Consider the following 12,637-nt stretch of genomic DNA (forward strand, 5'->3'; position numbering starts at 1 on the left):
CATCATCCCTATATGCCACGGTGTGGGTTCAATTCCCCGTCAGGGCACATACATGAATGCGTGGGTGATTGGAACAACAAATCAATGTTTCTCTCTCTAATCAAAAGTTTTTTAATTTAATTGAAAAATTTTTTAAAGGAAGGTAGTTCTGACATGTGCCACAGCATGGATGAACCTTGGGGATATTGCGCTCAGTGCAACAAACAGTCAGAAAAGGACAAAGATCCCCCTGATATGAGGTCCCTAGAGTCGTCACATTCATAGAAACAGAAAGTAAAACAGTGGTTGCCAGGGACTGGGGAGAGGGGTGGCTGGGGAATGTAGTGCTTCACGGGGAAGAGTTCCAGTCTGGGAAGATGGGAAAGTTCTGGGGATGGGTGGTGGTGATGGTGGCACAGCGTGTGACAGTCCTGAATGCCTCAGAGCCGTACACCAGAAAAGGTTAACGTGCTGACATCGTTGGCTGTGTGTGTTTTAACCACCCGTTGTTTTTTTTCAGGGGGGAGCGGACGGAAAGCGATGACAACCAGGCACAGGAAGCACGTGACTTCTGGGTAGAAGGAAGGAAGAAACCTGAATTAATACGCCAGACCCCAAGACACCAGGGCACCCAGCGGCAGCATCTCATGCAGCTTCCACCTCTTGGGGTGTACTGGACCCCTGGCCACTGCTCCTTCCCCATCACTCACTCCATCCAGCAGATGACAGGTAAGGCCACACTTCTCACCTCCCTGGGCAGAGTGGAAAGGATCTGGGATGGAGCATCAAAGCCTGAGTTTCAATCCCTCCCCCTCCCTGGACCTTCATCCCCCACCACCACCACCCCCGCCCAACACACACACTCTAAGCGCGGGGTTGGGGAAGGAGGCGGGAGGTCGCAGAGGTCCCCAGCTCCGTGGACCTCTGCGATCTGAGTTCATGAACTGCGCTTTGTGATAGTTTCCTGTTTTTGTTCTCTTGCTTCCTCTCCTGCTCTGTCCCGGTGACGGATTTAGAGCTGCGGGGCTGCCTTCTGGTCCAGGGGCCCAGATGAGTATGTCCTGGGCCCTCTGAGCTGGGCCGGAGCCTGGGAAGGGACAGTCCCCAACCTCTGGGGCTTGCATCTGGGGTTCACGATGAATCCCAGTGAAATCCTCCCTCCTCCGTGAGAGGGGACTTCCCTCCCATTCCCATAGACCAGTGGTTCTCAACCTTCCTAACGCCGCGACCCTTTAATACAGTTCCTCATGTTGAGGTGACCCCCCAACCGTAAAATTATTTTCGTTGCTACTTCATAACTGTCATTTTGCTACTGTTATGAATCGTCATGTAAATATCTGATATGCAGGATGTATTTTCGTTGTGACAAATTGAACATAATTAAAGCATCGTGATTAATCACAAAAACAATATGTAATTATATATGTGTTTTCCCATGGTCTTAGGCGACCCCCGTGAAAGGGTTGTTCGACCCCCAAAGGGGTCGCGACCCACAGGTTGAGAACAGCTGCCATAGAGCCTCCTCTTCTGTCTAACACATGGGAACTTCTCTTTTCTCCCGGCATCCTTTCAGTAACATTTAAAGAGTGGCACGTAATGTAACATATGAAGCACGCATGTACATTCTATACAGCAGGGTAGTATGGACAGGCCTGAACCCAACACTCAACACAGGCATGAAATGTTCCTAAGTCCTGCATCTGCCTGTGCGTTCCTCGCTCCCACCCAGATGTAGCCACCCTCCCGGTGCTCTTAGTGCTTTATCGCGTATGCATGCCTATTCTATGTTGTTTCGTACTTCTTGGCACAAATTATCTGTAGACATTTTTAATTGTGGTTAAATTCACGTAACACAAAATGTACCATCTTAACCATTTTTCCATTTTCAGTGTGCTTCTTTATCCACAGCTGAGACACGTGTATTAAAATATCTCACTATGCTGGTGGTTTGATCTCTTTGTAGTTTTTTCAAGATAGATGCTTATCCATGTAGAACTATGAATTGATCCTTTAATTTAGGCACCCATTTTATCCCTTATCAATATCTTTGTACTAAAAGTCCTCTTTGCCTGATAGCACTAGTTGGCGGTGGTAAGTACATGCGTGGTTTTTTGTAACCAACCTTGAGTTTTCTCATACAAAACGGAAACTCTACCCATCGAACAACTCACCAGGCCCTGGCAACCACTGTTCTGCTTTCTTTTTCTGTGGATTTGTAACGTCTTCTTTTTTTGAAATATGTTTTTATTGATTTGAGAGAGGAAGGGAGAGGGAGAGAAAGAAACATCAAGGGTGAGAGAGAATCACTGATTGGCTGCCTTCTGCACACTCCCCACCCCACACCCCACACCCCACACTGGCGATCGAGCCCCCAACCCGGGTATGTACCCTGACCCGGAATTGAACCATGATCTCCTGATTTACAGGTTGATGCTCAACCAAGAGCATGCCTCTGGGCTGGAACGTCTTCTTTTTAATCGTATAATGTTCCTGTTTTCGTTCCTAATAATGGTCACTTGTGCCTTCGTTTGTTTTTAAATAGATAGGCCCATTCTATTCGTTTTCTCAAGAACCGATTTTTGGCTTTATCCAGCCTGTCTACTTCGTTTTCTAGTTTATTGATTTCTGCTCATTATTCTCTGTGAGTTTACTTTTGGGTTTACTTGGTTTTTTCCTTTTCTAACTTCTTGACTACTTACTTCAATTTGGATGTTTATTTCAGACTATTTTCGAGTACAAGCATCAAGGCTATAACTTTCCCTCTAAGTACCAGGTTTGATGCATCCCATAAATTTTAATATATGTTTTGTCACTACTATTCAATTCTAAATTTTTTTAAAATGTGTTATTACTCTTTTTTTCCTTTGACCTATGGGTTATTTAGGGCATGTTTTTACACGACCAAATATATGGAATTTTAAAACCTTTTAAAAAATTTGTATTCTCTGATTTATAGGTACCTATCAAGCTTTTAAACTATGTTTCAGCTCTTCTATTCATTTACTGGGGTGTTTTTTGTTTGTTTGTTTGTTTTTTGGTCTGCTTCATTATTTGTAGTTGAAAGAAGTGTATTAAAACCTCTTCCTTTGGTGGTGGTTTTATCTCTTTGTAGTTCTTTGAAGCTAGATGCTTACAAGTTTAGAACTATCCTAACTTCCTGGTGAACTGACCTTTTCATTTAGGCACTTACCCTGTTCCTAGTATTTTTATCGTCAAAGTCCCCTATGTCCGATATCAGTGCAGCTTTCCTGGCTTTCTCCTGGTTACTGCTTGCCGGGGCTGTCTTTTTCCACCCTCTGACTTTCAACCATTCCATACTCCTGTGTCAAGACCCAGGTCACGCCCATTTGCTAGTCACACGGAAAACTGTGGTTTCCAAGGGAACCAGCCTGAATCACATTAAAAATCTGAGGATTTGTAAAGATCATGGGCCCCTGGTTGTCCCTGTTGATAGCCCAGCTGTAGCCTGGGGGGCAGCAGAGACATCACCAGAAGGAGAAAGATTGGCTAAGTGGGCCCACCAGAAAGGTCCTCTGGGTTGTTTATCAAGACTGTTTCTCATTCATTTGCTAATCCACCCATCCATCCATCTACTGACTGAACAGTTATTAAGACCTACTGTGTGCCAGGCAATGTTACTTCCTGGTGGCTGTAGCTTCTGCCCTCATGGATGGAAAGGCCAGTGGGGAGGGAGGGGAGACTGACATGTCAGATCTCAGAATGCAGTACACATATGTCTAACAAAGCCATGGGCACAGGCCTGGTTTGCCCCAACGGTGACTCGGTTTCTTACAGATGGGGACAGTAACAGTACCTACCTCGTAGAGTTGGGGGATTAATTAGTTCATGTTTGTGGAGTGCTTGTGACCTGCGGTCAGTAAATGTTTACTTTATTGTATTACTGTTGTGATTATTTTTGTAGTTATTGTTACTATTATTATTCGGACCCAGTGGAGACCACAGAGCCCCCACCACAGCAGGGCCCACTGTCTGATCCCCTGGGGTGCCCCCTCAGCCTCTAGCTTGGATTGGGGGAGTGTTTCCTGCAGCCGCACCGTGGGCTGGAGTTCAGTTCCACTCTCTTCTCCATCTTCTCTCTGTATCATTCCGAAGCCCAGCGAGCGGCCTGTCTTGGGCTTCCCCGGGTCCCTGCTGACAAGGGCTGCCCTCGACACCACATACGATAGTAACAGCAGCCAAAGAGAAGGGCATGGCCTCTCCCTGCCCTCCCAACTCAGGAACGAGGTTTGGCCCGAGCCCTGAAAATACTGAGGCATCCCTTTGGCAAGGCCCCATCTTTGGGGGAGGGGGGCGGGCTGAGAAAGCAAGGAAGCCTGCTGCTGTCCTGTCTCTCCCGGGCCAGCTGGCCCCTGGGCCTCCTGGCCACAGCTGGAGCAAGAAGGCTGGATGTGTCAGGACCAAAAGCCTCCTGGCAAGACCCTCCCCACCATCGGACTCCCCCTCACCTGCTCACTGCATCTGAGGATCCTGCAACAGGTGACAAAGCCTCCAGGAAACACACTACAGTTTCTCAGACCCTAATCCCGACCTCTGTTCCCCACCTGGATGCGGAGGGGAGACCCCACAAGCCAGGTCTGGAAATGGAGGCTGAGGATTTGGGCTACAGTCGGACTGATCCCATAACCTCTGTCTGTGCCTGGGCTGCTGGGGGCTGGGAAATTTCCTGAGGCTCTGGGCCTCAGGCTGTCCCTGTATCAGCTGGGTCGGGACAGGTCCAGGTTGAAAGCTATGCGGGTATGAAGGTCTAAGTAGATCGTGCTGGGCTGTTAGCTGGAAGCCTCCAAGTCCCACCCACGTTTCCCTAGGAAAGCCCAGCTCTTTATCTGCGTTGCTAGGGTGACCCTGTTCTGGACAGGTCCTGACTTAGGGTATTTTCTTCCCAGAAGGGACCCCAACAGTGTGTCCTGTGAGATTTGGGGCTTGTAGTCATCCCTGTCTTCTGTGCCCACACATCGCACCAGAATCCTGTGTGCACGCACATCACGCACACACGTGTACCTGCTTGCCCACGTGTGGGCACTCATCACCTCTAAATTGAGCATGCCCAAGGGTCAAGTTGTGGCCCCGCTTAGCGGCAGCTTCCGCCTTCTTCTGCCTAGACTCTGGCAGCCCAGGCGGAGGAAGCCGCCTTCCACGTGGCCTCCCAAGAACCGCTCAGATAATGAGAGGAAATGCAGTCACCAGCTTACAAAAGGCTGGCGGCTCCGCCGCGACTCCAGGCCACCACTCCCTGACCCCACTCTCTATCTCCGCAGGCCCCCTCAGCTGCCAGCCCGTGGATGCCATCTGAGATGTCCCCTTTCTGTTGCTGGGGCCTGCCCGCAGCTCTTCTTGCTCTGCTCTTCTGCCCAGGTGAGCCAGTGCCTGGGGTTCCTGACTGGGCCTGTGCCAGCCCAGAGGGTGGGCTGCCTGCTCCCCCGCTTTAGGGGCAGGGTGCTAACCCTGAAGTCTCAGAGGCTTTGACATAGTGGCCCCAGCCATGGGCACAGGATGCTATGGACACCTGGGCAGCAGGTGAGGGGCCTGGCCTTTGGGACACCAGGTTGAACAGCCCCACAGCTTCATGGTGTGGATGTGGCAGGTCATGGAGACTAAATGGTGGGCTGAGTAGGGGCCTCAGGAGGTGAAGGGTGCTGGGGTTCAAGAGAAGGTGCAGGCACGGCCGGCATAGCTGGTCTTCAGATGCGGCCTAGAGGACAGAAGAGGGCAGCAGAGGGCCTCACCTTCTGGCTAGCCTCAGAGCGAAAGTGAAACCCCTGCCAGTGGGTCAAGGGGACGTGAGGGAAAATGCCACCAGGTGCCAAGCACCCCGTTTTGCACAACCTGCCAGATGCTTTTGAAGTGCCATCTCATTGAACCTTCACAACAGCTTTGGGACAGGAATTACTAGCCCATTTCACAGCTGAAGAAACGGAGGCTCAGAGAGAGCAAGCACCCTGCCGAGCTGGCACACGGTGAACTCAGGATTCAAACCCAGCTCCATGTACCTGCAAAGCCCGTCTCTTGCCACTTCATTGTGTTCAACCATCTGGGCGCTGCGTGGGGGCATGTGGGCATGGTGCTAGCACAGGACCCAGGCTGGGCCCAGCTGGTTGGGATGGAGGACCGTCCTGGTCGTTGCTGAGAGAGAGGTGAGTGCTGAGGGCTCAGTCTCCATGCATCAAATGCTTCCTGAGTCTGTCACACACAGGACAGTGGGGGACAGGGTCCTGCCTTCTAGAAGCTCTAAAATGGCGAAGGGAGAGTCCGTAGGAGTGTGAATCACTGGGACAATCCCGGGCCATGGGCAGGGTGGTCCCATTTCCTTTCTGACCTCGCTTCCCCTGCATTTTTCCTCGCTGAGCTAGAGCACCCTGACACCTCGCTCTTCCACAGGCAGACACAGCTCACCCCCTCCCGACCCAGGGCGTCTCCTAGAAATACTCCCCCAGATATGGGCAGGGCTCGCCCCCACCTCCCTCATGTCTTTGTTCAGATGTTGTTATTTCGGTGAGGCCTGTGCTAAAGTGCCCCTCCCTCCCCACAAACACATACACATACACCCCCCTGTTTCCTTTCCCAGGCGCTTACCACTGTCCAATGGGCTGGATGTTTGTTTATTGTTGTCTGTTTTCTTCACTGGAATGTGAGCTCTGTAAAGGCAGGATTTGGTCTGCTCTGTTCACTCCCGCAGAGCCTAGAACAGTACCAGGCACAACGCGGGCGTTCAAAAAGTATTTGAGAAAGAAAGGAGAGGAGGGAGGGATGGGTTGAACCCTGGGCCACAGGAGCTCCGAAGACATAGTCCACCTCCATCTCAGAGAGGCCTTGGTGGAGGAGGGAGGGCACACTGGGGCCTTGAAGGTGGAATGGGGTCCCCTTCCATGGAGAGAGAAGTGCGTGAGGAAGACGAATCTGCCTGGAGGTGACAGGCTGGAGGAGGGGCACCCAGAGGCAGGGAGACAGCCCATGAGGCCTGAACAAGGGCCAAGCGTCTAGGAGCAGAGGGACCATCCCTGGCCTTCCTTCTTTGGCCCCGCCCCCTCGATCAGAGTGGGCAGCTCCACTGGGCAGGACAGCGGGGACATCTGCTGCCCAGAGTTTCTGGTCTTCCAGGGTCTGGCGAGGAGGCGTTCGAGGTCTACATGTCGCCAGCGCAGCTGCTGGTGAAGCACGGAGGGTCCTCTGAGATCAACTGCAGCACCAGCTGCCTGCAGCCCACCGTCAGCGGCTTGGAGACCACCCTAAGCAAGACTCTGCTGCACAAGCAGCCTCAGTGGGAGCTCTACAGGGTCTCCAACGTCTCCACGGACACGGTCGTATATTGCCACTTCACCTGCTCTGGGAAGCAGGTGCAGCGGAATGCCAGCGTCACCGTGTTCTGTGAGTGCCTCTCGCTCGGCCCTCCTCCCCCAGCGCAGTGCCTGCCCCTGGGTGCTCCGCTCCTCCCGGGCTCCTGGGGGGACAAGGAGCAGGACCGAGGCCCTGGGCTCAGAGTCTGCTCCCACCCTTCGCTGGCCTCCGTGGGCCTGTGGCAACCCCGCCTTTGAGGCTTGCTCCGAAGAGGGCGATCGCAGTGCTCACAGCCTCCTCCCAGCTCAGCAGCAGCCCGTCCGGGGAACAGCCCGTATCCCATGGGGGCACCATCAGGAGGGCGGCACACTCTCCAGGGGAGGTTGAGGAGTCCCCAGGTGCTTTTCTCTCCCCTTGAGGGCCCTCGGCAAATGTGAGACCATCACACTCACGCCTGCCCATGGCCACGGAGGTCCGGAGAGGCCGGGATTCTCCCAACATCTCGGCACTAAGGGTGCCGCTGGGATCCTCCCCATTAATGGATCAAATACATGATGCCCTCGATCCAACATCCTATCCCGGTGTGACTGGGGTGAGATGTCTGGCTCAGAGGGAAATGCAGGCCGCACCCAGGGCTCCGTTGGATAAGGGATTGAGAGGGCCGTGAACCTGACCCTGAGGATGAAGGCAGGTCTGACTTTGGCCCCCACCTGTTAAGTGAGAACTCACAGCTCACGCCCAGTTCCAGTGAGCACTCCGTTCTAAGCCTCTCTGAATATAAGTGCCCAACTGTTTAGTTTTTAAAATTCTGGAGAGGAAGGAGACAGATGCAGGCATGTGCATCTTTCTAGTTGGCTGCACAGTCTCTGACCCTCTCTTTGGAGACACCCAACCACCTCCATTCTTGTCCACGGCAGAACCCATCACATTCGTAAGACTACCACCCGGCACACCCTTCATCCTAAACGACCTCCTTCTTCCTCTCTTACACTTTGGAGCAGGCCAGGCCCCAGCCTCCGCAAGTCCAGCCGGGGACCGGAGCACACGGTGCTGATAGGGGGTGCTCTTGGCTGGGTGGGCCCGCTGGGACCGTGCCTTCAACCTCCCCCACTTTCTCCCCTGCAGACCCCCCAGAGCAAGTGCTGCTGAAGCTACAGCCCACTTGGGTGACTGTGGGCAAAGTCTTCACCATGGAGTGCAGGGTGCCGGCGGTGGCACCTCTTGAGAACCTCACCCTCACCTTGCTCCGTGGCCAGGAGCCCCTGCACATGCAGAGATTTGAGGGGGAAACAGCTGCCCCCCAAGAAGCCATGATCACACACAACAGCACGGCTCACAAGGAAGACGGTCGCCACAACTTCTCCTGCCGGGCGGAGCTGGACCTGCAGCCCCGTGGTGGGAATTTGATCCGAATAATCTCAGAGCCCCAGGTGCTTGAGATCCATGGTGAGGAGGAGGCCCTCCGCCTGCCCCGGAGAGGGGGTGGGGGGGACAGGGCATTCACGTTAGGCCTTGAGGGATGTCAGAACCTCAGCCCACTCTCTGCCAGCTCAGGGGGGTAGGCAACAGGGGCCCCACACTGGATCCTGAGAGGGGTCCCTCTTACGTTCCCTCCTCCCTGAAGCTCTCTCCAAGCCCCAGCGTGGACCTGGACTAGTTGCTTGGCCGTTAGTGAGCTGTGTGACCTTGACCAAGTCAACCTGCTCTCTCTGGCTCCTCTCTACAATGAAAAGTTGGACCTAACCGACCCCTCAGGTCTTCTAGAACCCCACTGTTCTTGATTCTTTTCGTTATTGTTGATCCTCACCTGAGGATATTTTCCAACGATTTTAGAAAGAGTGGGCGAGAGGGAGGGAAGGGGACAAAGAGAGAGAAACATTGATGTGAGAGAGACACACTTATTGGTTGTCTCCTGCGCGCGCACACCTCGACCCGACCGGGAATCAAACCCACGACCCTTCCGTGCTCACCTACACCAGCCAGGGCGGTTCTGTGACTCCTGATGGCAGGTGTTCCCTGTCAGAGAGTTTGGTAGAATCTCACTCAGCTCTGCCCAGGGAGGGGCTGGCGTGCACTGTCCAGGCCATGGTGCCTGAGCCCACAGGCTGCCCTCAGTCTCACCGAGGCCTGCTGGTAGCCCAGACCCCAGCTCACCTTTCCCCCAGTTAGTGCACCATCTGTCACTCGTCTCCGTGACCGGGTGACTGCAGGACGGATGAGGGTGGACCTCACTCCCCCTTGGGCCCTGGCACCTAGGACCAGGGCACTTCTTCTTTTTTTTTAAATCTTTATTGTTGAGAGTGTTACATGTTTCTCCTCTTTCCCCCATCGACCCTCTTCAGCCCCCTCTCTCCGCCCCCCGCCCCCAGCCCTCACCACCCCACTGTCTGCATCCACGGGTTATGCATGTGTGCACGCGAGGCCCGGAGGCCGTCTCAGCCCGCTGCCCTCTCCCCTAGAGCCCACGCCGGACAACCAGATGGTCATCATCATCGCCGTCGTGTCGGTGCTGCTGCTGCTGTTTGTGGCGTCCGTCCTGCTGTGCTTCGTCTTCGGCCAGCAGTGGCACCAGCGGCGGCGAGGCAATTACGGGGTACAAGCCGCGTGGAGGAGGCTGAGACGCTCCTACCGGGCATAGCCTGCGTGGCCCCGGCCCCGGCAGCCACTGGGACTCAGCGTGGCTCTCAGCGATGTGGCCACGGCCACGGCAGCCACTGGGACTCAGCGTGGCTCTCAGCGATGTGGCCCGGCCACGGCAGAAGGACAGTGACAAGCCGCAGAGGACTTGGGGGACGTTTCCTTTTCTAGTCTGAATACAAACGCCTGGACCTAACCCTGTGCCTCGCGTCTCCTCCTGGGAGAGTGCTCAGCAGCCGGGAAGGTGACGCATCGGGCTGATACTTCTCTCCCTAGAAGCCTCCTCAGTGTCCCTCCACCCTCCGCTTCACCGAGGACTTGGGCCAGCCCAGCCCGGGGGCGCCCCCATGCTGACCGGCCTCAGCACCGGGCACCCACCCTCATTGGCCGAGTGACAAGGGCCTCCTCGGTGGGGTTGGGGCGGGCCCTGGCCTGGCCGGGCAGAGACACTCTGTTCCCACACGGCCCTCGGGAACTGGGGCCACTCCCTGCCGGAGCAGGACACGGCCACAGAGCCAGCTTCCTGTTGGTGGAGTGGAGGGTGGGGGCCCTAGGGGTCTGGCGCAGCTCCAGGACCCTCCCAGTCAGGATTCTTCCGCATCTTGGCCTTTACAAGACAACAAAACCAGTCTTCTCTGGCCTCCTCCTCCATTATTAGGCCAAGCGGAGACCCCGCAGCCCTGGCCTTCCCAGAGAGAGGGGTGAGGGACTGAGGTCTGGGGGGGCTCTGGTTCCCAGCCTCCCCCTCGCCCGGGAAGCTAACAGTGGGGCAGAGGTGGGTGTTCACGTGGGTCGAGGGCCTTGAACAGTGAGTAACCTAATGAGCTTACTCCAGAGAAGAGATGGGCTGGCTCAAGGTCTCAATGGGAAGGAGAGGAGACTGATTCACCCTGGAGGGGAGGGCCTGGTCGGGGTTGGGCAGAGAAGGGCTGTCAGGTGTGGCTGTGAGCACCAGAGGGGCCCTCGGGGGCTGTATCCAGCCTCGCAGTGCAGCTGGAGTGGGTCCCTGGGCCAGCATCTGTCTTCATAGTAAGCTCTCAGCATCATAGTAATCTGGGTGGGGGGAGACAGCACCCTCATCTTGACTCCCTCCTGCCTCAGTGGACCCCAAGGAGGGAAAGGGAAGGGGACGGGCCAGTTGCCTGCAGCAGTGACGGTACCCCCGCCCTCAGGGGAAGATGACCCCCCTAGCCTCCTGGCCCATCCCTAGGCCTGGAGCCTGCTGCCCACACCCCCTGCCCCTACCTGAAGCCGGGGGTACATCCGCACCCACAGTCCCTGTGGCACTGGGGGGTGGGGGTGGGGGCACGGCTCTCCTGAGATGGGGAGGAGAAAAGAAATGCCCCCTCAGAAGTGACCTCTGCGGTTTGACCCACAGCAATCTCCACCCGCCCCAGCCCCAAGGCAGCTCCTCCAGCCCAGCCAGAGCAGGGCCTGGCCTCACTTACACCCCCCTCTTCCTGGCAGGAGGGCGCTGCTGGATCCTGGGTGCATCCTGCAAGGGGGGCTGGTGTGGCGGAGGGGGAAGGAAAGGCGCTGGCCAGGGAGGCTGGAGGCCCGGAGCGGGCGTCGGGCAGGGCAGGTAATGGTGGTGGAACACCAGAGGCCCTTCCTCCTGGGCTTCCAGCTCCTCTTCCTCCTCACCCTCCTCCTTCGGACTCTCCAAGTGGACCTGGGGGTTGCGAGAGAGTGGGGGGGGGGTGACACAGGGTCAGGTTCTCCCCACCCCCACTCCTCCGTGCCTCTACATTATTTTTCCAGATCTGCTTCATCAACTGGTTCTTGGTATTTGCTACATGTAAGCAGGCACTTTGGAGACAGTTTGCAGGTGGGAACCTGAGGCTTGAAGAGCCTGAGCCGCTGGTCGAGGTCACCCAGCTAATGAGAGGCGAGCAGGGACTGGAAGAATCCAGGTTTGACTCCAGAGCTGGGTGGGGGCCAGGAAGCTGCACCTGGCCTGCCCCAGGCCCTGGAGCCACTCATCCCAGGGCCGCTGGAGGGCTCTGCCAGCCTGGGTGGTGGACACGCCCTCACCTCCAACCATCAAGACCCCATGTGGCTGTCAAGGGCTGGTTCTAAGCAGTGATGGCGAACCTATGACACGCGTGTCCGAGGGGACAAGTGAACTCATATTTTTGGTTGATCTTTCTTTGTTAAATGGCATTTAAATATACAAAATAAATATCAAAAATATAAGTCTTTGTTTTTCTATGGTTGCAAATATCAAAAAATTTCTATATGTGACACGGCACACGCGTTAAGTTAGGGTTTTTCAAAATGCTGACACGCCGAGCTCAAAAGGTTCGCCATCACTGTTCTAGGGCCACCTGCCCCTCCACGGAGCCTTTCCTCATGCCCAGCCAGGGGGGCACGCAGGCAGGGCACCCCTCCTGTGCCGGCACAGCCAAAGTTGCCTGGTGTGCGTAGTCATTCATTTATTCATTGGCTTCTCAGCAAACATTAGCCCCTAAGTACCAGGCGCCTGCAGGTCCAGGTGCAATGGCGCCCGTCCTCCTGGGCCTGCAGCCCACGGAGGGACACACTGCAGGGACGCCTGCTTGAAAACAAGGACTGCGTGGTCTGGATTAGGGACCCCCAGCCCCACTCCCCAGCCTCCCACCTGCGGGCCAGAGAAGGCGGGCCAGGGGCTGAGTGCTGCTGCCACCAGGCGACCCAGGATCAGCTGGTGCATCTGGGCGTTCTGCAGCAGCAGCAGCTCCATCAGGTC

The 12,637-nt window shown here is 55.5% G+C and overlaps 2 protein-coding genes across 3 annotated transcripts in view; one reads left to right on the forward strand and one right to left on the reverse strand.

Annotated features, from left to right (window-relative positions):
- The first annotated feature begins 345 nt into the window (after window positions 1-345).
- ICAM2 (intercellular adhesion molecule 2) lies at window positions 346-10,105 on the forward strand. Of its 2 annotated transcripts, XM_015572452.1 has the most exons (6): window positions 346-708; window positions 5,256-5,352; window positions 7,096-7,362; window positions 8,398-8,718; window positions 9,732-9,927; window positions 9,971-10,105. In XM_015572452.1, the coding sequence occupies exons 2-5, from the start codon at window positions 5,280-5,282 to the stop codon at window positions 9,908-9,910; spliced, it is 840 nt and encodes a 279-aa protein (XP_015427938.1). In that variant the 5' UTR covers window positions 346-708; window positions 5,256-5,279; the 3' UTR covers window positions 9,911-9,927; window positions 9,971-10,105. The 2 variants fall into 2 exon arrangements, with proteins under 2 accessions (XP_015427938.1, XP_006776769.1); XM_006776706.2 differs by having other exon boundaries at window positions 347-708; window positions 9,732-10,105.
- Window positions 10,106-10,593: 488 nt separating this feature from the next.
- Window positions 10,594-12,637, reverse strand: part of PRR29 (proline rich 29) — a gene marked incomplete at its 5' end in the record, with an annotated part of 2,647 nt that continues 603 nt past the window's right edge. The window contains 4 exons of the mRNA XM_006776746.2: window positions 10,594-10,962; window positions 11,155-11,225; window positions 11,358-11,581; window positions 12,530-12,637. Of these exons, the coding sequence (XP_006776809.1) occupies window positions 10,934-10,962; window positions 11,155-11,225; window positions 11,358-11,581; window positions 12,530-12,637 (432 nt within the window). The remainder of the gene's footprint in view (window positions 10,963-11,154; window positions 11,226-11,357; window positions 11,582-12,529) is intronic.

Source organism: Myotis davidii, unplaced genomic scaffold, assembly GCF_000327345.1.
Source record: "Myotis davidii unplaced genomic scaffold, ASM32734v1 scaffold69, whole genome shotgun sequence".
Lineage (NCBI taxonomy): Eukaryota > Metazoa > Chordata > Mammalia > Chiroptera > Vespertilionidae > Myotis > Myotis davidii.

Coding starts and splice junctions, on each gene's coding strand:
- ICAM2 (XM_015572452.1), top strand. CDS start 5,280: ATGCCATCTGAGATGTCCCCTTTCTGTTGCTGGGGCCTGCCCGCAGCT. Junction 7,363..8,397: donor TGCCAGCGTCACCGTGTTCT/GTGAGTGCCTCT, acceptor TCTCCCCTGCAG/ACCCCCCAGAGCAAGTGCTG. Junction 8,719..9,731: donor CCAGGTGCTTGAGATCCATG/GTGAGGAGGAGG, acceptor CCTCTCCCCTAG/AGCCCACGCCGGACAACCAG.